The sequence below is a fragment of the Oncorhynchus masou genome, chromosome 25 (genome assembly GCF_036934945.1).
Source record: "Oncorhynchus masou masou isolate Uvic2021 chromosome 25, UVic_Omas_1.1, whole genome shotgun sequence".
Lineage (NCBI taxonomy): Eukaryota > Metazoa > Chordata > Actinopteri > Salmoniformes > Salmonidae > Oncorhynchus > Oncorhynchus masou.
This window is the reverse complement of record NC_088236.1, coordinates 14,625,974-14,652,704: the sequence shown is the minus strand read 5'-3', so window position 1 is coordinate 14,652,704 and position 26,731 is coordinate 14,625,974. Positions and strand designations below refer to the sequence as shown.

At 44.7% G+C, this 26,731-nt stretch overlaps 1 protein-coding gene across 1 annotated transcript in view; it reads right to left on the bottom strand.

The window, feature by feature from the left end:
• The window catches only part of LOC135513588 (whirlin-like), a 135,129-nt gene extending 109,647 nt beyond the window's left edge, over positions 1-25,482 (bottom strand). Inside the window, exon 1 of the mRNA XM_064936474.1 lies at positions 24,706-25,482. Within this exon, the coding sequence (XP_064792546.1) occupies positions 24,706-25,482 (777 nt within the window). The remainder of the gene's footprint in view (positions 1-24,705) is intronic.
• Between the last annotated feature and the right edge of the window lie 1,249 nt (positions 25,483-26,731).

Genomic DNA, 26,731 nt, shown 5'->3' with positions numbered 1-26,731 from the left:
CTCACACACCTCACGGCATTCTCACAAACAATCGCAACATTGTTTCAATAATATATAGAACTTTTCTCGCAGTTCTGGTATATAAAGCTTTTTTGAGGCCTTGTTCACAATTCATTCTGTGGCAGCACAATGACCAAACGATATACTGTATGTGAGGATCTTGATCATATCTTTGATCATGACACTGGTGAGGAGGATAGAGTCCTTGTTAAGCTTTGACACAAAGTAGTATGTGATAAATAGCACACTATGTTTCATCTGAGTATTTGTTATAGTCAAAATAATCCATACATTATGCTTTTTTAACTCAAAAACGAGTTGCATGAGCTCAGGTCAATGAGGCCTACAGGCCATAAATAGCAAATAAATGTTCAAAACTTGTAATGTTCACAAGAACTTAAGTTGATAAAATATGTATTATTATGGATTTATAATCAGCCATAAAGGGGCGCGGTCATTTTGGACCGGGAACAGAATGAATTAACATGATATGATCACAATAGGAGGGTTAAATGGGATGCTTGTACTTTTTGATGATCTGTGAAGTACCTCGTTTACTTTGACGGGCCATTCTATTTTGGAAGTTTGGAAGTGTTTCAAGTAGAGATGACAGGAGAGTATTGCGACCATACTATAGATAATTTCCTTTGAGGGGATAATTATAGATACAGTAGGTAAACTCTTTGTTCTATGAAAGGAGAATGGGAGATATCAACAGTTGCTGAAGTTGTTTTACTGTATTCTTAAAGCATGATACAGTAGATTGTAGAGAAGGGAATGTCGACAAATCTGATTCTAAGCTATGGTGAAAAACAGTATGCAAAACGTAGGGTAGGGCAAAACGTCCGACTTTAGTATAATAAGCTATCTCCAAGTTCAATGCTGCATTCTTTCAGTTTTCTAAATGTTTTTTAATTTAATGATGACAAACATTGTAATGTACTGGGGTGGACTGACTATAATCATCGACTGTGTTGGGTCATTATAGATGCACAGGGGAGCAGACAGTACATCCCAAATGGTACCCTATTCCCTATGTGATGCACTATTTATTTTTGACTGGGGCCCATAGGGTTCTGGTCGAAAGTAGTGCACTATATGGGCTTAAGGGTGCAATTCGGGGCTCAGGCCTGTGTTCAGTCATTCTAAATATTGGATGCTCAGGGGAGCAGACATAGACAGATAATGTTTTCCTTGGTGCTGTCTCCATAAAACCATCTGTCCTCCAACTCAAAAGACCTCCAATCTCCCCATGTCCACAATTAAATCCTTTCCCTGCTTCATTACGTCTGACCGCACACAGTCAAAAAGATGGCATTAAACCAAGCGCATTAAAATGTCTCCTAGTCATTAAGGTCCTAATAAATTAGGTTGATACATAGAATCAATGTATTAAGCGCTTGACACAGATAAAACGTAGAACTAAACAGAACAGCACTCCTCTGCAATATAATTAAGCAATAAGGCATGAGGGGTTGTGGGATATGGCCAATATACCACGGCTAAGGGCTGTTCTTATGCACGACGCAACGCAGAGTGCCTGGATACAGCCCTTAGCCGTGGTATATTGGCCATATACCACAAACCCCAGAGGTGCCTTATTGCTGTTATAAACTGGTCACCAACGTAATCAGAGCAGTAACAATAAATGTTTTGTCATACCCGTGGTATACGGTCTAATATACCACGTACTGACCATGACAATATAAATGTAACTAACTATCAGTACTGTTCAGCATCAGTACTGTTCAGCCAATCAGCATTCAGGGCCCAAACCAACCAGTTTATAATAGGGCTTCACTAACCAACACAACAAACAGAGAGAAATGGAAGAGATGATCAGAAAAAGGATGCTAGCATTGAATAACAGAAAGATATACCCGGGAATTAGAGGATCACTATGGATGATCCTGACTGGAACAATGCACTGAACCATTCACTTTTTGTACAACATGATTATATCACCTTTTGCAGGATACATTTAGATAGAATGACAATAGAGTAAAGCCCTTTTCTATTCTAGGCTGGTTGTTGGATAGATGTGCTGCAGGCACCAAGCTCATTTAGGAGGACAAGAGCCAAAGGTCAGTGCTGTAACGAGCACAGAGGAGTGACACTCAGCTGCTATCAGGCTCGAAATATCTCCCCCAGGTTTTCACTGCAGGCAGTCACAGGTGGAGTGGGTGTAAACAGGGCTCTCAGTGGCATTGGAACTGGATGAAGCTAGCTGGATGGAGGAGGAGGAGGAGGAGGAGGTGGAGTAGGAAGAGTAGAAGGAGGAGGATGGAGGGCTTTATTTTTAAGCAGGAAGAGAAGGGGCCGAGAGGCGCCGAGAGGGACCACTGCAGAAATCAACACTGGGCAGGCAGCAGGCTACAGTGGCTTTGGCTAACAGGGCTCTCAGAGTCTCTTCACTCAGTCCTGGTACACTGGTTGACAGAAATGTGTTGAGGGGAGACATTTGTATTGTCATGGTCAGTACATAACTAACAGTACTGATAGTTAGTTACATTTATATTGTCATGGTCAGTACCTAACTAACAGTACTGATAGTTAGTTACATTTATATTGTCATGGTCTGTACCTAACTAACAGTACTGATAGTTAGTTAAATTTATATTGTCATGGTCTGTACCTAACTAACAGTACTGATAGTTAGTTAAATTTTTATGGAATGGTCTGTCGAATTATGTGAGAGACGCAGACTCGCTCTCAACCTTTAAGTCTTTAACTCTTTAGTAGGTCCTATGATTGACTGTAGACTGGCCCAGGGGTGTGAAGGTGAGTGGCAAGGCACTGTAGTGACAAACCACCCTTGCTGTCCCTGCCCGGCTGGCTCCCCTCTCCACTGGGATTCTCTGCCTCTGACCCTGAGTCACTGGCTTGCTTGCACTCTCCCATACCATCCCTAGGAGTATACACCAGATCACGCCAGGCTTTTTCGCTATACTCGACTTGAGTGGGTTGCGTCAAAGACGTGATCTTCCTGTCCGGTTTGGCGCCCCATCAGGCTTGTGTGGTGGGGGAGATTTTCATGGGCTAAATTCGGCCTCGTCTCAGGGTACTACATCAGTCTGATTCCCGCTGGTGGTGTAGGGGCTATATTCTGGTTATTATCCTGCCTGGTTAGGCCTGGTGCTAGGGTCATATCTGGTGTAATTCCCCTGACTTATCTGGTGTCCTGTGTGATCTTAGGTTTGCTCCCTTCAATGCTCCTCTCTCTCCGTCTCCCCTCCCAGAGGACCATGCCTCAGGACTACCTGGCCTGTCTCCAGGCTGTCCCTGTCCCCAGTCCCCCTGGTCGTGCTGCTAATCCAGTTTCTGCTGCAGTTATGGAACCCTGGCCTGTTCACCGGACCTGTTACCTTGTCTTGGACCTGCTGTCTGGACCCTCTCTCTCTCTCTCTCCTCTCCCTCACTCTCTATCACACCTGCTGTCTGGACCCTCTCTCTCCTCTCCCTCACTCTCTACCACACCTGCTGTCTGGAGCCTCTCTCTCTCTCTTTCCTCTCCCTCACTCTCTACCACACCTGCTGTCTGGACCCTCTCTCTCTCTCCTCTCCCTCACTCAATACCACACCTGCTGTCTCGACCTCTGAATGCTCGGCTATGAAAAGCCAACTGACATTACTCCTGAGGTGCTGACCTGTTGCATCCTCTGTAACCACTGTGATTATTATTTTACCCTGCTGGTCATCTATGAACATTTGAACATCTTGAAGAACGATCTGGCCTTAAATGGTCATGTATTCTTATAATCTCCTCCCAGCACAGCCAGAAGAGGATCACCCCTCAGAGCCTGGTTCCTCTCTATGCTTCCTCCTAGGTTCCAGCCTCTCTAGGGAGTTTTTCCTAGCCACCGCGCTTCTACACCCGCATTGCTAGCTATTTGTTTACTATTTGGGGTTTTAAGTGCTTGGTCGCCTGTTGGAGCATGATCTATATGACAAGGCTGAGAAACGCTTGTTCTTCCTCGTCAGGAGTGGAGATAGAGAACGACCGCATTGCAGGCGTGCGTAATTGGCCGACTCCCACCACGGTAAAGGAGGTGCAGCGATTCTTAGGGTTTGCCAACTACTACCGGAGGTTTATCCGGGGTTTTAGTCAGGTTGCTGCTCCCATTACCTCACTGCTAAAGGGGGGCATGGTGCGCTTACAGTGGTCGGCAGAGGTGAACAGGGCTTCTAGGCACCTGAAGGCTCTGTTTACCTTGGTTCCTGTGTTGGCTCATCCGGATCCCTCTTTGTCATTCATAGTGGAGGTGGACGCATCCAAAGCTGGGATAGGAGCAGTGCTCTCTCAGCGCTCGGGTACGCAACTGAAGCTCCACCCCTATGCCTTATTTTTGAATGGGCCCCCCCCGGCCGAGCGAAACTATGATGTGGGGGACAGGGAGCTGTTGGCTGTCGTAAAAGCCTTGAAGGTGTGGAGACATTGGCTTGAGGGGGCTAAACACCCTTTTCTCATCTGGACTGACCATCACAATCTGGAGTACTGAATCCTCGTCAGGAGACTGAATCCTCGCCAGGTAAGGTGGGCCATGTTTTTCACCCATTTTGTGTTTACCCTCTCTTACAGACCAGGCTCCCAGAACGTTAGGGCAGACACACTGTAACGGCTGTAGGAGCAGCAAAGCAGCAAAGTCCACGGATCCCACTCCCATACTCCCAGCCTCTTGTTTGGTGACGCCGGTAGTGTGGGAGCTTTGAGCGGGCGTCACGTGGACTTTGAGCAGGCGTCACGTGGACTTTGAGCAGGCGTCACGTGGACTTTGAGCGGGCGTCACGTGGACTTTGAGTGGGCGTCACGTGGACTTTGAGTGGGCGTCACGTGGACTTTGAGCAGGCGTCACGTGGACTTTGAGTGGGCGTCACGTGGACTTTGAGTGGGCGTCACGTGGACTTTGAGTGGGCGTCACGTGGACTTTGAGCAGGCGTCACGTGGACTTTGAGCAGGCGTCACGTGGACTTTGAGTGGGCGTCACGGGGACTTTGAGTGGGCGTCACGTGGACTTTGAGCAGGCGTCACGTGGACTTTGAGCAGGCGTCACGTGGACTTTGAGTGGGCGTCACGTGGACTATGAGTGGGCATCACGTGGACTTTGAGCAGGCGTCACGTGGACTTTGAGCAGGCGTCACGCAGACTTTGAGCAGGCGTCACGTGGACTTTGAGTGGGCGTCACGTGGACTTTGAGTGGGCGTCACATGGACTTTGAGCAGGCGTCACGTGGACTTTGAGCAGGCATCACGTGGACTTTGAGTGGGCGTCACGTGGACTATGAGTGGGCATCACGTGGACTTTGAGCAGGCGTCACGTGGACTTTGAGCAGGCGTCACGCGGACTTTGAGCAGGCGTCACGTGGACTTTGAGTGGGCGTCACGTGGACTTTGAGTGGGCGTCACGTGGACTTTGAGCGGGCGTCACGTGGACTATGAGTGGGCGTCACGTGGACTTTGAGCAGGCGTCACGCGGACTTTGAGCAGGCGTCACGTGGACTTTGAGTGGGCATCACGTGGACTTTGAGTGGGCGTCACGTGGACTTTGAGCAGGCGTCACGTGGACTTTGAGCAGGCGTCACGTGGACTTTGAGCGGGCGTCACGTGGACTTTGAGTGGGCGTCACGTGGACTTTGAGCAGGCGTCACGTGGACTTTGAGCAGGCGTCACGTGGACTTTGAGCAGGCGTCACGTGGACTTTGAGCAGGCGTCACGTGGACTTTGAGCGGGCGTCACGTGGACTTTGAGCGGGCGTCACGTGGACTTTGAGTGGGCGTCACGTGGACTTTGAGTGGGCGTCACGTGGACTTTGAGCAGGCGTCACGTGGACTTTGAGCAGGCGTCACGTGGACTTTGAGCAGGCGTCACGTGGACTTTGAGCAGGCGTCACGTGGACTTTGAGCAGGCGTCACGTGGACTTTGAGTAGGCGTCACGTGGACTTTGAGCAGGCGTCACGTGGACTTTGAGTGGGCGTCACGTGGACTTTGAGTGGGCATCACGTGGACTTTGAGCAGGCGTCACGTGGACTTTGAGCGGGCCTCACGTGGACTTTGAGTGGGCGTCACGTGGACTTTGAGTGGGCATCACGTGGACTTTGAGCAGGCGTCACGTGGACTTTGAGCAGGCGTCACGTGGACTTTGAGCAGGCGTCACGTGGACTTTGAGCGGGCGTCACGTGGACTTTGAGTGGGCGTCACGTGGACTTTGAGTGGGCATCACGTGGACTTTGAGCAGGCGTCACGTGGACTTTGAGCAGGCGTCACGTGGACTTTGAGCAGGCGTCACGTGGACTTTGAGCGGGCGTCACGTGGACTTTGAGTGGGCGTCACGTGGACTTTGAGTGGGCATCACGTGGACTTTGAGCAGGCGTCACGTGGACTTTGAGCAGGCGTCACGTGGACTTTGAGCAGGCGTCACGTGGACTTTGAGCAGGCGTCACGTGGACTTTGAGCAGGCGTCACGTGGACTTTGAGTGGGCGTCACGTGGACTTTGAGTGGGCATCACGTGGACTTTGAGCAGGCGTCACGTGGACTTTGAGTGGGCGTCACGTGGACTTTGAGCAGGCGTCACGTGGACTTTGAGCGGGCTTCACGTGGACTTTGAGTGGGCGTCACGTGGACTTTGAGCAGGCGTCACGTGGACTTTGAGCAGGCGTCATGTGGACTTTGAGCAGGCGTCACGTGGACTTTGAGTGGGCGTCACATGGACTTTGAGCGGGCATCACGTGGACTTTGAGTGGGCATCACGTGGACTTTGAGTGGGCATCACGTGGACTATGAGTGGGCATCACGTGGACTTTGAGCAGGCGTCACGTGGACTTTGAGCAGGCGTCACGTGGACTTTGAGCGGGCTTCACGTGGACTTTGAGTGGGCGTCACGTGGACTTTGAGCAGGCGTCACGTGGACTTTGAGCAGGCGTCATGTGGACTTTGAGCAGGCGTCACGTGGACTTTGAGCAGGCGTCACGTGGACTTTGAGTGGGCGTCACATGGACTTTGAGCGGGCATCACGTGGACTTTGAGTGGGCATCACGTGGACTTTGAGTGGGCATCACGTGGACTTTGAGTGGACGTCACGTGGACTTTGAGTGAGCGTCACGTGGACTTTGAGCGGGCGTCACGTGGACTTTGAGTGGGCGTCACGTGCAGAGCCCCCTCCCCCTCAGTGTCCAGCTGGACGTCTGTAAGTTCCGTCTGCTGTCCGCGATCGACTCTCTTGGGCTCACACCTCACCCTCCACTGGTCATCCTGCGATAGGTCTGACGGTGCGCTGTCTTGGTGGGAGGTACTGGTGGCCCACTTTAGCTTAGGACGTGAGGATTTATGTTTCCTCCTGCTCAGTGTGCGCCCAGAGCAAGGCTCCTAGACACCTGCCCAGAGGTAAGCACCTGTCAGTGGATTTTTTAAAACTGATCTTCTACCTTCACAGGGTAACACCACGATCCTGGTCGTTGTGGATCGTTTTTCTAAGTCCTGTCGTCTCCTCCCTTTGCCCGGTCTCCCTATGGCCTTACCAACTGGGGCGGCCCTGTTTACACACGTTTTCCGGCACTACGGGGTGCCTGAGGATATAGTGTCTGATCGGGATCCCCAGTTCACATCAAGGGTCTGGAAGGCGTTCATGGAACGTCTGGGGGTCTCGGTCAGCCTTACCTCAGGTTTTCACCCTGAGAGTAACGGGCAGGTGGAGAGAGTTAACCAGGAAGTGGGTAGGTTTCTGCGGTCTTATTGTCAGGACCGGCCGGAGGAGTGGGCGAAGTTCGTGCCCTGGGCAGAGATGGCCCAGAACTCGCAACGCCACTCCTCCATTAACCTTTCTCCCTTTCAATCTGTAAGGGAGTTTTTCCTAGCCACCGCGCTTTTACATCCGCATTGCTTGCTATTAGGGGTTTTAAGCTGGGTATCTGTATTGCACTTATGTGACAACCACTGAAGCAAAAAGGACTTTATAAAATAAATTTGATTGAAAATAAATTTGATTCATAGTCAGCACCCAACTTCCGTCAAATCACCTCATCTTTGCTATGGTATGTAACTAGTGTGGAAGGACCACCTGAGGGCAGGCTGGGCTCACGGATAGTAGCCCAACAAGGCATGGGACACAAGGTAACCAAAGGCAATTAAGCACAGCTGACGGTACTAATGACATAGTCTCCTTACCCTATAAGAGAGAGTATGGAACCAGCAGAGAAGGGGGGAAAACTATCTCTGGAAGATGGCCACCGAGACAGAGGAGCTAGCCATGAAGAACCACTAAGACGGTGACAATCCCGTGACTTTTATTGTAGTTTAAAGATAATCCTATGGTGTTCCTGTTTCATCTGGAGAAGATGTTTTTCCTTGGGAGATTTTCATTGATTATGTTGGAGTGTTTGTGTTGACCAAATGCCCTCAATAGAGAACTGTGTTCAATCAAGAAAACCTACTTCTGACTCGTTTATTCCACCTTCCCGCTTTAGAGTGACGCCCAATTACTTGGTCCGCTCACACTAGTCTCTCCTCACAGCCCATAGATGTTATGTTGGTTCTGGGTTGTGAGATTAGTGTTGTCAGATCTTAGTTGGTACCATGGAAAATGTCCTTTGTTTCAGATATTAGTTGGTACCATGGAAAATGTCTTTTATTTCAGATATTAGTTGGTACCATGGAAAATGTCCTTTATTTCAGATATTAGTTGGTACCACTAAAATTTGATTTGATTTGATTTGACCATGGAAAGATGTCCTTTATTTCAGATAATGGTACATGACTCATCCTTTGTAGTCTATTGCTTTTCAATGGAGCCTTGGACATAAAAGCACACATATTCCATTGCAAACTGCAAAGAAACTCTTTTCCATTTTATGAGGTTTGTCATTTTCAAAGCCTCACAATAGATGTTATCTTACACAAACCCTTCCCTGCTATATCTGTACATTGTAGTCAGACAAGATTGAGTTCCAAACAAATAACTAAACAAGGATTACATAAGATGCGATATCAGGCCCAATAGCAGTGATGGAGTGCATCTGTGTGTGTGCATGTGTGCGTGTGTGTGTGTGTGTGTGTGTGTGTGTGTGTGTGTGTGTGTGACAGCCTCCATGTAGCAGGGGTAAATTGTGGTAAATTGTCTGTCAACTAAAATCCCCTTTGCCAGATGCTTCCCCCATTCCTCCATCTATCACTGTTAAGATACCTCATCCCTTCCTAAACAGACCTCCATCCCTCTCATCCACCACACTCTGCTACCCTAAGCCGAGACACATCCAAACAACCTGATTACAATCGCCACAGCTGTCTCTCTTGGGGGGTGGCAGGTAGCCTAGTGGTTAAAGCGTTGGGCCAGTAACTGGAAGGTTGCTGGATCAAATCCCCAAGCTGACAAGGTAAAAATCAGTCAAACTGCCACTGAGCAAGGCAGTTAACCCACTATTCCCCGGGCAGTTAACCCACTATTCCCCGGGCAGTTAACCCACTATTCCCCGGGCAGTTAACCCACTATTCCCCGGGCAGTTAACCCACTATTCCCCGGGCAGTTAACCCACTATTCCCCGGGCAGTTAACCCACTATTCCCCGGGCAGTTAACCCACTATTCCCCAGGTGAAGTGGATGTTGATTAAGGCAGCCCCCCCGCATCTCTCTGATTCAGAGGTGTTGGATTAAATGTGGAAGACCACATTTTAGTTGGACAACTGACTCGTTGTCTCTCTCCTCTGATTTACAATCTCTTCAGAAATTATTCACACCCCTTGACTTTTGTTTGTTTATTTTTTATCAATGATCAACACAAAATAATGTCAAAGACACTAATATATATAAAAACACATATATATTGATTAGATAGTTATTCAACCCCCTGAGTCAATACGTGTTAGAATCCCATTTGGCAGCAATTACAGCTGTGAGTCTTTCTGGGTAATTCTCTAAGAGCTTTTCACACCTGGATTGTGCAACATTTGCCCATTATTCTTTTCAATATTCTTCATGATCTGCCAAATTGGTTGTTGATCACTGCGAGACAACCATTTTCAGGTCTTGCCATAGGCTTTCAAGCAGATTTAAGTCAAAACTAACTCGACCTCTCATTCACTGTCTTCTTTGTGAACAAATCCAGTAGATTTGGCCTTGTGTTGTAGGTTATTGTCCAGCTGAAAGGTGAATTCCTCTCCCAGTGTCTGGTGGAAAGCAGTCTGAACCAGGTTTTCCTCTAGGATTTTGCGTGTGCTTAGCTCCATTCCATTTTTTTAAATCCTGAAAACTCCCGAGTCCTTAACGATTACAAGCATTCACATAATATGGTGCAGCCACCACTATGCTTAAAAATATGGAGAGTGGTACTCAGTGATGTGTTGTATTGGATTTGCACCAAACATAACCATTTGTATTCAGGACAAAAAGTAAATTACTTTTTTTTGCAGTATTACTTTAGTGCCTTGTTGCAAACAGGATGTTCTTTATTCTGTACAAGCTTTCTTCTTTTCACTCTGTCATTTAGGTTAGTATTGTGGAGTAACTACAATGTTGTTGATCCATCCTCAATTTTCTCCTATTACAGCCATTAAACTCTGTACCTGTTTAAAGTCACCATTGGCCCCATGTTGAAATCCCTGAGTGGTTTCTTTCCTCTCCAGCAACTGAGTTAGGAAGGATGCCTGTATCTTTGCAGTGACTGGGTGTATTGATACACCATCCAAAGTGTAATTAATAAATTCATCATGCTCAAAGCGATATTCAATGTCTGCTTTTTTTTACCCATCTACCAATAGGTGCTGTCACGACGTCTGCCGAAGTCGAAGCCTCTCCTTGTTCAGGCAGTGCTCGGCGGTCGACGTCACCGGTCTTCTAGCCATCATTGATCCATTTTTCATTTTCCATTGGTTTTGTCTTGTCTTCCTACACACCTGGTTTCAATCCCATTCATTACTTGTTGTGTATTTAATCCTCTGTTTCCCCTCATGTCTTTGTCAGAGATTGTCTCCATTCCACTCAGTTTGATTTTCCTGCACCTGACTTCCCTGCCACCTATACACACGACTCCGACAGGTGCTCTTCTTTGCGAGGCATTGGAAAACCTTTGTGGTTCAATCTGTGGTTGAAATGTATTGCTCGGCTGAGGGAACTGACAGATAATTATATGTGTGTGGTACAGAGATTAGGTAGTCATTCAAAATCATGTTAAACACTATTATTGTACACAGAGTGTGTCCATGCAACTTATTATGTGACTTGTTAAGCATATTCTGGACCTATTTAGGCTTGCTATAACAAAGTGGTTGAATACTTATTGACCCAAGAATTTTTTTTTTTTTCATTTTTTATTAATTTGTAAAATAAAATAAAAACATTATTCCACTTTGACACTATGGGGTATGTCAATTGAATACATTTTAAATTCAGGCTGTAACACAATTTTGGGGGAAAGTCAAGGGGTGTGATACTTTCTGAAGGCACTGTACATGGCCAGTTAGGGTGTTTTTAGACACCAGAGGATCTGAATCACTCTCAGTCCTCCTACACAGTGACGTTGGTCTGTTACTTAGAATATGTTATGTGGGAGAAGAAAGAGCTGTTCAAAGATATTCCACAACAAGACACTTAAAAATCTAGTCTTACTGGAACGTCTGTCATTGTTTGAAAGGGTTGTGCTGTGCATTGACTAGAGGATCTCCAAGGAACTCCAGGAGATGCTCACAATCACCAGAAGAATGACAACATCATCAGATCTGAGTCAATAGCTGAGTCATAAACTGTTATAATGACTTACTGACCTGATCTTTACCTAACTGTCAGAAAAACACCACCTATGAACATTTACATTTACCTTTGACCTCTGTGGAGGAATAGTGAAAGGTGTGAGAAACTAGAAAGCCAGTAAACAAGCCCTTTGTGCCCAGAAATGGTGAAATCAAAGTTTCTGGGGAGTTACACTACTGTAGTTCACCTCACTAGTTGAAAAACTGAATAGTGTAATAGATACTGTTGGAATCAATAAGTTACTCCTCAGCCTAAAATGTCTCCACCGGTATTGCTGTATTGCTTTTCAGTAACTGGAGTTACTGTGTGAATGGCTAGGATGTTGTCATGGAGGGTGACAACATATGTTTGCGAGTTCTAGTCTCAGTAAGTGCTGGTTAGGGAGGATGTGGTATGCCAAGCACAGTGACATGGAATGAGACTGTCACACTCCCACAGTACTGTATCAATATTCACACTGTGTCTGCCAAAGAAACAGCCCGATACAATAGCATGACAGCAATACAAGTGTTAAGTAACTGCTTTACAAGACCATCCCTCTTGTCACTGACTGCTAAAACATCAAGGCCATGAAGAGAGAGCCCTCTGTAAGATGATATCGTTATCCAGAGTTAAGTTATTTCTGTCAGTTAAGAAGAGGCGAAAGAGTGAAGAATCCCCATTTTCCAACTGATGGCTCAGTAACATATTACTCATCTAAGTGTTGTGTCTTTGGCTATGCCGGATTAAGTGATATGACATGCCATTCTATAAATTAATTTCTCCGTAATTAATATTACCTGATTGAGCTAATCATGTAAATGTAATTATATAGAGAGTCGGGCACCACAAAATAATATTTATAGAGCTGTTATCTTCCGAATAAACTCTTAAAGACCTAGTAATATTTAACATCAATAGCAGTCAATATGAATCGTAATCTTAATTCAGTTGAAAGTTGTAAATTCTTGGTTATCTGAACGAACCCTGGCTAACAAGTTGAACCAGCAATACAAAATTTACTAAATACCTAACTAATCACACAGAATTACACATACACATAATTAAATCATAACTTGATTACAAATGACGTCATAAAGGAACACGTCCCTAGCGGGCGGAACAGATATGACAGCTTGTTACACAAAAGAAAAGGGGCTGGGTTTGAGTGAAAGAGCAGGAAGACTGGGGAACAAAGGAAGAAGCTGTGCTATCGTAAATACAGTATCTTATGCATTCTAAATTACCGCCCATTTGGAAAAGGTAAATGCAATAAATATTTACTCCGAGCTGCGCTTCAGTAGGTTGGTGGTAGATGGAAGGCCGTGTTGCCAAACTGAGTCCTTCGAAGAATGTCTCTGGTGGTCGATTGGATACTTGTAGTAACGTCATTGTGTGATAGATGGGATACTCTGTCTGTTCCTTTCTAACCCTCGTTTGCATCTGCTGTTGCTAACTCAACGGCTAGGAGGTATCACTTCTGTAGTGAATAAGAGTTCAAAGTTCATACCATTCGCAACCAAAGCTCACGCTGATGTTGGCTTCGTTCTGTAGTTATTATCTGAACCATTCTGATATCGGACCGTCGTCCTCACGTCCTTGGAACAGGAGGTTATATTGTCGTCAAGGGCTTATATAGGAAGGGAGAGGGGGGCGTGTTTGAAAAGTTTTATAGCCCATGTCCCTTCACAGGGGCGGGCCACTGATTGAGCAGAGCCCTATCTTATGAAAACCGAAAATCTCACATTTTAGAAGCTAAAATCACATTTCATCCCATCACAAATAATTTCATATTCAAACATTTAAATTGAACAACAATTCCATGTGAATCCGATAACTCTGATGTGTAGACTTTCCACTGTAGAGTTTGTCATCTTATCATTGATGACTATGTCTCAGATGACAACCAAACTGACATCATATTCATTAAGTACCACCGCATATGTTCAGTTGGTCAGATTACCAGAATATAGTTAATTTCCCCCCACCTTCTGATGTTCCCAGAATCTCTATGTTAACCAAGGGTTTTGCAAAGACCCTTGGGTAGAGAGAGGAAAAAGGGGGGAAGAGGTATTTATGACTGTCATAAACCTACCCCCAGGCCAACGTCATGACATAAGCATAAACATGAATGTTTCGGTTATATGCTCTCTAGGCACACCAAATTACATTATTATTTATAGAAAAGCAATACCTATAATCATCCAACGGCCCAAGCAAAGATATACAACTAATTGTGGTATAGACTCCTCTCAAGATCTAGTTTAGCATGGCATACCTGTGACTGCTCTCCTGAGAGGCTGAGATTCAGTCTAGACAGCCAGCATCTTCATTCCAGACAGTAGTTAAACCTAACAGCTAAACAGCTCTAACAGCTCTAGAAAACACAATGTACTACTGTTCAACCATCTATCCACTCCACTGGTGTTTGATGGACAGACTGATTTGATGTGCTGCTGGAGCAGATCTGTTGATAAGTTTCTCTCTGTAGAGGGCTGCTAGGTTGGTGTTCTGATTGAGTGCAGAGTGAGATACAAACTATTGTCCAGGGAAGACAGGGACGAGAAAGAGAGAGAGAGAGAGAGAGAGAGAGCAGTGAAAGGGACATAGAGGAAAGAAAGGAATAAAAGGGCCAGAGAGAGAGAGAGAAAGAGACAGAGAGCAAGTGAGAGACAGCGAGTGAGAGAGAGGTGAACGATGGGGGACAGGAAATGAATCACGGGTGACGGAAGAAAAATAAAGAAGAAAGAAATACAGATGGGGCAGAAGATGGCAGGCAAGAGGAGGCTTTAATGAAGGGAAGCAGGTCATACAATGGGACTGACAGTTCAGTAATGAAGACAGACCAGTCAGACACAAGCAGGGGAGATGACAAATGTACGAGCCAGGGCAGTGCTGAGCCATACACTAAACTAATGGGGGAGTGAATGAGCTCTCACACGACTAATAACTGAAACTCATGTAAAGTGCATTAACTAGCATCTTACACCGACCTAACCCTGGATAGCTTCTCCATTTGTCCTCTCAAAGAATAGGGGCAGCGTGAAAGACACTGTGTGAGTCCAAAATGGCCACCTATTCACCATAGGGCTCTGGTCAAAAGAAATGCACTTCAGAAGGAATAGGGTGCCGTCTCCAGGAAATAGCTGTGCTGCAGAACGGTAGGCCCTGCAGGGCCCTCCACGGTGCTTCAGCAAGGAAGAGGACATAGATTTTGTGCGTGGGATGACAACTCACCCATTGATTAAGCTGTAGCTAGTCTGTCCTTCCTCCATGAAAGAGGCTCCCGAGTGACGCAGCTGTCTAAGGCACTGCATCTCAGTGCGTGAGGCGTCACAACAGATACCCTGGTTTGTGATTTTGAGTCCCAGAGGGCGGCGCCCTATTGGCCCAGCGTCATCTGGGGTAGGCTGTCATTGTAAATAAGAATTTGTTCTTAACTGACTCGCCTAGTTAAATAAAGGTTGCATTTAAAAAACAAAAGAGCAGATAAATTATGACACATTTCAACAAACCATTACTACCCCCTCAAAGCAAAATAACAGCTCATTGAACTCATTCCAAAATGGCACCCTATTCCATACATAGTGCACTACTTTTGACCAGAGCCCTATGGGGAATAGGGTGTGATTTGTGACGCACACCAAGCCTGGGCGGGATCCACTTTGATAATATAATACTGACCATGCCATGGCAGCTGAGCACAAATGCTGCTCCCTTCCTTCCCATCTATTTATTACACACAGCTCATTATTCACACTCCAGCCGTTATACAACAGTAGCCTTTCTCTGAGAGGCTTTTGTCATGGCATTTGCTTTTCTGTTAGGTTACATGAAAAACTAAATCGCCCCTGTGTATCACGTTATAAAAATAGCAGCGGTAGCCTCAGTGGTTAGAGGTCTGCTCGTTCCAGAGTGGTGGGAATTCAGCACAGTATGTTTCTAACTCATCTACTGCCTCCTAAATGAATGGAAAGGAGAATGAGTAGAAGTATTAGCTATTCATAATGCTGGGAGGTCTGCCTTGTGTGCCTGCGGGTTGGTGTGTGTGTGGGGGGGGGGTGAGAGAGAGTCAAAGAGAGAGAGAGAGAGAGAGAGAGTCAAAGAGAGAGAGAGAGAGAGAGAGCTTGAGAGAGCGACAGAGAGAGAGAGAGAGAGAGAGAGAGAGAGAGAGAGAGAGCGAGAGAAAGAGAGAGCGAGAGAGAGAAAGAGCGAGAGAGACAGAGAGAGAGAGAAAGAGAGAGACAGAGAGAGAGAGAGAAATAGAGGGAGAGAGAGAGAGAGAGAGAAAGAGAGAGAGTGAGAAGGGGGGGGCTGTCCTGTTGTTGTTGTGCAGCCAGACAGGGCCCTGAGAGAATAGAGAGAATAGAGATAACATAGTGACCAATCTAAGCTCATCTCTAGGCTGTCTGGTTTACTGAAGGATGACTCATTACACTGCAGGGGAGAACCATCTTAATAAAACCCCATAGACCAAAGTTTTGTTTACTTTCAACCTTTTACCATTTCACTTCAGCTACACAGTTACACTCCCCCGGCTCTTTGACAGGGAAACTTATAGCCTTAAAGTAATAGGAGATTTGAATATTTGATATGACACTGTATTTTGTCCATTATATCAGCACTGGACAAACAATAAAGAGTATATTTCTGCTCACTTCCTCCACTCTCAGCTAGTTGCTTCCTGTCTGGTAAACATACAGTGGCACTTTGGCTGCCTCTCTAATGGCACCTATTTCAAGTATAGTGCACTACTTTAAATGAGGGCCCACAAGTCTGTGGTCAAATGTACTACACTATTTAGGGAATAGGGTCCCATTTAGGACACATTTTTTGAAGTAGCACAAGAGAGGAAGAATTAGCCTCCTTGCTCCCTGCCTTAAATGCTGCCTGCTTAATTAAAAGCTTGAATTAATTATTTAGTTCTTGATGAAATGGGGATCGGGACCAATGAATGACTGAGAGGGAGCCACTGTCTCTCTGCAGGGAAATCATAGCAACACAGCAGGCCGGTACAGGCCTTAGCAACCCACAGGAGACAAATAGAGACTGTTCTATCTCATCCTAACAACTGAATGGTGATGTAACAATTACAAAACACTTTAATGTCTTGGCTGAATCATTTCAGAAATCTAGATCAATTACAGCGACATACTGTATATCTGTTTCAATTAAATTCACAAACGCTGTTACAGCTCAGTTAAAAGACTGAGCCTTGTGTGGATGTAGAGTCAGGTCCAAAATTATTGATCCCCTTGATGAAGATGAGCAAAAAATACTAAAAAAATAAAATAAATACTGAGCTATATTGAATGCTAAAGAAAATGGGGAAATGATATTATTTTAATACAATTGCTCAGAGAAAGAGATGTTGTTTAATTAACAAGTAACACATTTAGAGGGATCTTATACCATTCCTCCGTACAGAATCTTTCCAGATCCTTGATATCTTTCATCTGTGCTTATGGACTGCTCTCTTCAATTCAAACCACAGGTTTTCAATGGGGTTCAAGTGGAATCAATTAACATTTCCATTGTGGATTTTGATGTGTGCTTGGGGTTAGGTTTCAGGCTCCTGGTAGAGAAAACCAGGTTTTTGACTAAAATGTGCTGGTACTGCACTCTTAGAAAAAAGGGTTCCAAAAGGGTTTCTTCAGCTGTCCCCATAGAATAACCCTTTTTGGTTCCAGGTAGAACACTTTTGTGTTACATGTAGAACTCTCTATGGAAAGGGTTCTACATTGAACCCAAAAGGGTTCTACATGGAGCCAAAAAGGGTTCTCCTATGGGGACAGTTGAAGAACCCTTTAAGGTTCTAGATAGCACTTTTTTCTAAGAGTGTGGTTAAAGTTTATGATGCTGTTGACCGTAACATAAGCATAAGCAACATAAAGGTTCACTTAGGGCCCCAGACTGCTATAGAGGGCCCCCAAACTCTACTATGTTGAGAGTTAGAATAGTAGAATACTCAAGGTGCAAGTTCGAAATTTGGTTGTGCATGGGGCTGTAACGGTGACTCTATTATTGCGACAACGGTGGTCACGAGTCATTATGGAAGTCAAATTCCATGTGACAGTTTAGTCATGGTAATTAGGCTTCTCCAAGCTCTGATGCTGCTGATGGTCATTACTAGCCTACCAAACGTGTTAATTGCCTGGTACTCAACACTATATTGTCCCTCTAATCACTGACATCAACGCAAATGTGTTCAAAAATCTAATCAAATACTTCATGAGAGCCCATAGGCTCATGTTGTGCAACATTTCTATAGGCTATGCAATTGCGTGAGAAAACAGAGTGATGGCCTCTATTAAAAAGAGGAGGATCCCATCAGCTTTCAATAGGCTAGGCCTACTATATTTATTTCTCAACTTTCATAATAGGAAGCACATTGTTGATCTTTAAAATAGGAGTATAGTCGACCTGACAGGCATGAAAATGTAACCACGGGAAAAGTGTCCTTCATTTGCTTTTTAAGTGCATTGATGACATGTATTATTCCCGCTGCCCCTGTTTCCAGACAGGTGCATGATAATGGTCCATTCTAAATCAAAATAAATGTCACACAAATATTATTTAGTATATGTAAAGACAAGATTAAATCAAGAATAGTGTGATGGGTGACAATATTAGCCTATCACTTGTGAATGATATATTATCACTTGTGAATGATGCCCAGCTTAAGGCAACATTTTCAAATCATAGCAGCACACCTCATGTAGCCTAGCACATAAGCCTATATGTTGTGATAAGGCCTGTGTCACAACTAAAGTGGCCATATAAAATGAAGCACATTCATCTGCTTTACAAGGGGTATAGAGCCTAAATGGCATACATAAGCACACAAACAAAATGCTTCTTTATTATAAAAGCAATTCATGCATAATCACATTTGTGATCACTTTTGAGAATGGTGTTTTCCTGCAAATAGAACATTCCCACGTATAGTCTACTGCCATGTGTACTTATAATTAGAAGAAATAGCCTAATAGTTTATCAACGTTTTAAGCTAAACGATCTCATTTGTTACATCAGGCTTATTTCTTTAAATGAACTAGTGTAGCCCACAGCCATATGGCATAGCCAGATCAGGGTTTAACATAAGGACAACTCAGAGTATGCTATTATGTACTTCTGAAATAATAATGGATTTATTGTGAAGGTGTAGGCTGTATTGCATGGATTGATTAGACTTTTTAAAATGTAGATGTTTCAAAGGTCTGCATCAGTGGCTTGTAGGATATGTGTGGAAGCCAGGAGATGATAAATGTGTTTATGTTCATTAATGGTCAGTGACTGTGAGACCGGCAGTTATGTCAGCTAACAATGCTTTGATTGGTAAATTAATCTAGCCAGCTATTTATACTTGTAGTAATCATGGCTGAATAACATCTGGCCACGCAGGGCAGGTTTGCTGTTGATTTTGTTAGCCACTCTCACTCAGATATATTCAATATGGCATAAGTCATGGCAAAATGTGTAGAATTGCAGGGAATTAACTGTAAAACCTATATCTTTCTTCTGTCAAGGGGGGGGGCAAGCAAATCTCACTTAGAGCCGGCACCCAGAAGGCTAGATCTGACCATGACAAGTTCCAATCCAAGTGCCAATGCTGCTTAGCAATCTCCAGGCATTAACATTTGTTGGATGACATGAAAATAACAAACCTGGTTTCCTCTGCCAGGAGGCTGAAACTTGGTCGCAAGTTGATCTTCCAGCAAGACAATAACTCCAAGCACACATCAAAATCCACAAAGAAATTCTTACTTGATCCACATGTTGCAATGGCCATCGCATGGGGATATACTATCGAGTGGTTTGAGAAGAGATGACAACAAGCATCACTCATCTCCTGTTATGTATAGAGCATGCAGAGACAGCCAGGCCACCAGGTCAGATGGGAGTCATACAACATGCAGCCAAGGTCTCATAGCTTGAGCATGTCAGGTACCTATAGAAACAAATTAAATCAACCAGCCAAGATCTCCTAGCCTGAGCATGTCAGGTGCCTATAGAAACAAATTAAATCAACCAGCCAAGATCTCCTAGCCTGAGCATGTCAGGTGCCTATAGAAACAAATTGAATCAACCAGCCAAGATCTCCTAGCCTGAGCATGTCAGGTGCCTATAGAAACAAATTAAATCAACCAGCCAAGATCTCCTAGCCTGAGCATGTCAGGTGCCTATAGAAACAAATTAAATCAACCAGCCAAGATCTCCTAGCCTGAGCATGTCAGGGGAATACAGAAACAAATGAAATATATCATGACCACATCCTGGGGATACATGTCTTCTGAGATGGTCATCATGCTGATATTAGTAACCACTCCAAAAAATGAGTAAATATTACCACATTTGAATTCTTTCCACGTTCTTCACACAAGGCAATACATAGAGCTCATTGTAACAGTTCAACTGTGTAAAGACTGTGCTGTGACCAACAACAAAAAATAAGTTGCCTCATAATGAACAGGTCCCTCGTCTAGCAAGATGATCCCATTCAAAACTTCATGAGACAGACAAGCAAAACACCACAATCCTGTGTGTCTGCCCTTGAGACACGTCTCTATTCAGGTACAATTAGCAGTCTGCTGAACAAGACACCACAATCCTGTCTGTCTGCCTTTAGACACTTCTCTATTCAGGTACAATTAGCAGTCTGCTGAACAAGACACCACAATCCTGTCTGTCTGCCCTTTAGACACTTCTCTATTCAGGTACAATTAGCAGTCTGCTGAACAAGACACCACAATCCTGTCTGTCTGCCTTTAGACACTTCTCTATTCAGGTACAAGTAGAGGTCTGCTGAACAAGACACCACAATCATGTCTTTCTACCTTTAGACACTTCTCTATTCAGGTACAAGTAGCAGTCTGCTGAACAATCACCCCCAAGACCCAGAGCCTTATATGTAGACCTTATTTATATTTCTGTATAAATATATGGATCTGCCAAGGCCAAACTGTTCTCAGTCCCTTATTTTGAGGCAGACAAACAGAAGAATACAGTTCAAATATATAAGCATATTAATAAATAGAGGACATATTTATTTAATACAAAATGAATTCCTATATTAACTCAGTATTTGTCTAAATAAATGACTGGACATGTTAACCTTGGAACAGTATCAGAGAAGTAAGAAGTAATAACAGATGATTTTATCTTAATCTGATTCAAAATAGCCTTGTCTTCAACTGTGTTGAGAAAGTCTTATATTAGACATTAATGAAGGTCTGAGCTATTCTGGGATCCTCTGAATAAATCTTGTTTTGTTTTTTAATAGCTGCAGGTTATGTTTTCAAGTCTCACTGGGCGAAAGCAGATGACATTAGCCATACAATGTCTTGTGGCAGACAGACTGACGATGAGACAACAGCACTGATAACAAAACACAACCTACCGCTGTGACAAAAGAAAAACAAACCACTGATAGCAAACCTTCAAATAATGCGTCAGTATGTGAAACACATTAATTTTCCTGACGACAGCTAAGAATCAGGCCTTACACTGTCTCACTGAGTCCCAAGAGGCAGACTATTCTTTATAGTGCCCTACAATGGGTACTGGTCAAAAGTTGTGCACTACATAGGGAATAGGGTGCCATTTGAGACCCACATACTCTCTCTGCTGTAGTCTGTATTCATCATCTCTCTCCACTCACACTGCCCCCTCCAATTTCAATTCCATTACTATTACATAACATACCAAACTCCAAAATAAACCTGGAAATTAAAGTAGCAGAATTACTGGAACAGCTAGCTTCACACATATACATAAAAGTGCACACCTTGGCAACATGGATTTGAAATAGATTAAATGCACTCTAATCTTAGTGAGACAGTGAATGCATCCGAAATAGCACCCTATTCCCTGTATAGTGCACTACTTTAGACCAGGTCCCATGGAATAAAATAGCACCCTAACATTGGAATAGAGTGCCATTTGGGTAGCAAATAGCATCTGCACTAGTTTCTCTCCTCAGACTGGCAAAGTTCAGTTTAGATTGTGGAGCCACAGGCCGGGGTAGGGAGCATGAATATGTGATCAGTATTGCATAATAAAATACATCAATTTTGATGGGATTAAAACTAGTGCCTCAAACTGTACCTCAAATCAAATCAAATGTTATTTGTCACATACACATGGTTAGCAGATGTTAATGCGAGTGTAGAGAAATGCTTGTGATTCTAGTTCCGACAATGCAGTAATAACCAACGAGTAATCTAACTTAACAATTCCACAACTACTACCTTATACACACAAGTGTAAAGGGATAAAGAATATGTATATAAAGATATATGCATGAGTGATGGTACAGAATGGCATAGGCAAGATGCAGTAGATGGTATCGAGTACAGTATATTCATATGAGATGAGTAATGTAGGGTATGTAAACAAAGTGGCATAGTTTAAAGTGGCTAGTGATACATGTATTTAATAAAGATGGCAAGATGCAGTAGATTATATAGAATACATACATATACATATGAGATGAGTAATGTAGGATATGTAAACATTATATTATGTGGCATTGTTTAAAGTGGCTAGTGATACATTTTTTACATCAATTTCCATAAATGTCCATTATTAAAGTGAGCTGCAGTTGAGACAGTATGTTGGCAGCAGCCACTCAATGTTAGTGGTGGCTGTTTAACAGTCTGATGGCCTTGAGATAGAAGCTGTTTTTCAGTCTCTCGGTCCCTGCTTTGATGCACCTGTACTGACCTCGCCTTCTGGATGATAGCGGGGTGAACAGGTAGTGGCTCGGGTGGTTGTTGTCCTTGATGAACTTTATGGCCTTCCTGTGACATCGGGTGGTGTAGGTGTCCTGGAGGGCAGGTAGTTTGCCCCCGGTGATGCGTTGTGCAGACCTCACTACCCTCTGGAGAGCCTTACGGTTGTGGGCGGAGCAGTTGCCGTACCAGGCGGTGATACAGCCCGACAGGATGCTCTATATGATGCATCTGTAGAAGTTTGTGAGTGCTTTTGGTGACAAGCCGAATTTCTACAGCCTCCTGAGCTTGAAGAGGCGCTGCTGCGCCTTCTTCACGATGCTGTCTGTGTGAGTGGACCAATTCAGTTTGTCTGTGATGTGTATGCCGAGGAACTTAAAACTTACTACCCTCTCCACTACTGTTCCATCGATGTGGATAGGGGGGTGTTCCCTCTGCTGTTTTCTGAAGTCCACAATCATCGCCTTAGTTTTGTTGACGTTGAGTGTGAGGTTATTTTCCTGACACCACACTCCGAGGGCCCTCACCTCCTCCCTGTAGGCCGTCTCGTCGTTGTTGGTAATCAAGCCTACCACTGTTGTGTCGTCCGCAAACTTGATGATTGAGTTGGAGGCGTGCGTGGCCACGCAGTCGTGGGTGAACAGGGAATACAGGAGAGGGCCCAGGGTCTCGAGCTTGATGACGAGTTTGGAGGGTACTATGGTGTTAAATGCTGAGCTGTAGTCGATGAACAGCATTCTCACATAGGTATTCCTCTTGTCCAGATGGGTTAGGGCAGTGTGCAGTGTGGCTGCGATTGTGTCGTCCGTGGACCTATTGGGGTGGTAAGCAAATTGGAGTGGGTCTAGGGTGTCAGGTAGGGTGGAGGTGATATGGTCCTTGACTAGTCTCTCAAAGCACTTCATGATGACGGAAGTGAGTGCTACGGGGCGGTAGTCGTTTAGCTCAGTTACCTTAGCTTTCTTGGGAACAGGAACAATGGTGGCCCTCTTGAAGCATGTGGGAACAGCAGACTGGGATAAGGGTTGATTGAAAATGTCCGTAAACACACCAGCCAGCTGGTCTGCCAATGCTCTGAGGACGGCTGGGGATACCGTCTGGGCCTGCAGCCTTGCGAGGGTTAACACGTTTAAATGTTTTACTCACGTCGGCTGCAGTGAAGGAGAGTCCGCAGGTTTTGGTAGCGGGCCATGTCAGTGGCACTGTATTGTCCTCAAAGCGAGCAAAGAAGTTATTTAGTCTGTCTGGGAGCAAGACATCCTGGTCCGCGACATGGCTGGTTTTCTTTTTGTAATCCGTGATTGACTGTAGACCCTGCCACATACCTTTTTGTGTCTGAGCCGTTGAATTGCAACTCTACTTTGTCTCTAAACTGACGCTTAGCTTGTTTGATTGCCTTGCGGAGGGAATAGCTACACTGTTTGTATTCGGTCATGTTTCCGGTCACCTTGCCCTGGTTAAAAGCAGTGGTTTGCGCTTTCAGTTTCGCGCGAATGCTGCCATCAATCCATGGTTTCTGGTTTGGGAATGTTTTAATCGTTGCTTTTTGTGACATCGCTGATGCACTTTCTAATGCACTCGCTCACCGAATCAGCGTATTCATCAATGTTGTTGTTGGACGCAATGCGGAACATATCCCAGTCCATGTGATCGAAGCAATCTTGAAGCGTGGAATCAGATTCGTCGGACCAGCATTGAACAGACCTGAGCGCGGAAGCTTCTTTTTTTAGTTTCTGTCTGTAGGCTGTCTGTTTCCAGTTTACATAGAGCCACTGATTCCATACCCCACATGACTCTCTGTCTCTCTGTTTCAGTAGCTAGTATTCTGGCACTATGACGTACCCCACATGACTCTCTGTCAATCTGTTTCAGTAGTTAGTATTCTGGCACTATGACGTACCCCACATGACTCTCTGTCTCTCTGTCTCTCTGTTTCAGTAGTTAGTATTCTGACACTGTGACTGACATTATTTCACAACAGACAGAGTTGGTGTGTTTATATTCCCTATGTAGTGCACTACCAGAACCTTTGGGAACCTGGTCAAATGTAATACACTATAAAGGGATAAGGGTATGATTTGGGATGTAAACAGAGCTGTTTATGTTTGTCATATTTTATTGTATTATAATAGCTAGCAATACCCTGCGTGTTGGTTTATTCTCAGAATAGGTCTATGCACTAATAGGCCTTTTACTGAACACACACACACACACACACACACACACACACACACACACACACACACACACTGCCTACGTACCTTGACTGCCTCCATGTGTGAGACTCTGTCAAACAGCATGCCGTTAACAGTCACTATCTGATCCCCGATCCTCAGTCCTTCATTCTCCGCAAAAGATCCGGGTTCTACTAGCGACACATAGATTCCCACACCGTGCTCAGAACCTCCCCGGATACTGAACCCTAAGCCCTCATTGCTCTTGCTGCGTCTCAGTGTCACTTCGCGGATCTCTCCAACAGCCTCCCCCTGCATGAAAGACAGGGGAGCTGTCCCATCCGCGGTGGTGCTGAAACTATCCGGGCAGGGGCAAGCTTCTGGTGATGTGAAACAAGAAAGATCATGAGGCAACGGGGGCTCATGCGGGTTCATAAAGTGTGTAGTGGGAATTGGGACATAGTTGTTTGCAGTATTGCCTACTCCTCCAAAGCTTTCAGGGTTGTTGATACTGTTTAGTGGTAGATGATCCGTTTTGAGGTACAGGCCCTCGGAAGTATACTGGTCGAACAACAACTGATCTGAGCGGGGAATGACCAAACGCAACATGGGGAGGAGTTGTCGTTTGTTCGGCGTGTTGAGGATTATTTTGAGAGTTTGAACCAAGTCGAAGACGTTGCGTTTAGCGTGGTAAACATTGAGGCAGTGGATGAATTGTTCTCTCTCGAAGTCAGTGAGCAGTAAGTTGAGCGCGTTGTGCAGCTTCCGAACGTTGGCTGACAGCCCTCGGCCGCCCGACCCAGTCCCGGAGTTGCTGGCCGTCGTTGAATTGAGTGAAACGTGCTCCAAATCACTGCTCATCATCCTACAATTTTAACGTAAACACCGCACCGCAGACAGAGATGGTCAGATAATCAGGCATTTATAATAATTCTGTAGATGTCACTCCGCTCCGAAAACATAGGTGACCGCACCGCGATTCTTAAAGGAAGTCACCTTTAAAAATTGTAATTGTTCCGATGTTTGTAGGTAGGTTCAAATTCTATCTGCTTACCATTGTCGTCGCATCTTCTATCTTCATCTATTTATGTAGAGTCCGGTTTTGTGTGAAGGTGCGTGGTCGATGATGGTGAGAAAATAATTGATTAAAAAAGTTGCTATAAATACTCGTGCAAATTAGGAATATTTATTGTCGGGTCACAAGTTTTATTCAACGGAATATGATCCAAGAAGATGCATCACAAGCGCGCGCATTTTACGCGACAATCACAAGCAATCAAAAATTGTCACATTAATATATTCTTCAGGGTTTTCTGGGTGAAAACTGTTTGCAAATTGTCCTCTCTGTACCTCTCTTCGATAATTATAGAAACCGAAGTGAAAAAGCTGGTTGTTTATCGTTCATCCCAGTGTCCCCCGTTGCTCTGTCGGATAAGATCATGTTGTTCACTTGTAAGCTCCGCTGACTTGCTTTGCTCGCTCAGACTTTTCTGAATAGGAATTTACGCATTGTGTGGAGTAGGCCTATGTGAGTGTGTTGCTTAGAAACCGACAGCGGTCGCGAGGCGTTACACACAGACGCTGGGCAATACATGATTTGGTCTCATTGAAGAAACGCACAGATATAATGGAAGTTTCCAGCTACAGTATTATCATGCTCCAGTTCATTTACCTTACATAAGATAGTTCCATGATATCCATGAGATCTACCCAGGCTAGGGAGAGTGGCAAAGAGCATGCTCTACTTCCTTTCAATCACGTGTATGGACCAGTACAGGGCTACAAGTCCCCATTCAGTCTACTATCTTACATCTCTGACAAGTCTATTCATTATTTAGGTCAGTATTTGGAGCTCTTCTGTATTTGAGTTACTGTAGCTGGGGGTTCTCTATTTGTAGGGAGCTGGTTTACAGTAGGCATCCAACAGCTGTTAAGCCCATAAAGCTGCATTAGCAATGTCTCTACAAAGACCTCATCTACTCATATCTGCACACCTTACCATAGGCTAATTATAAACATTGCTATTTTTAGGAAATAAGCCTTCTCTATCCTATCTGCATATTTCCTCTTCCAGATGGACTCCAGGCTATTTGCTAAGGATAAGATTATTAAG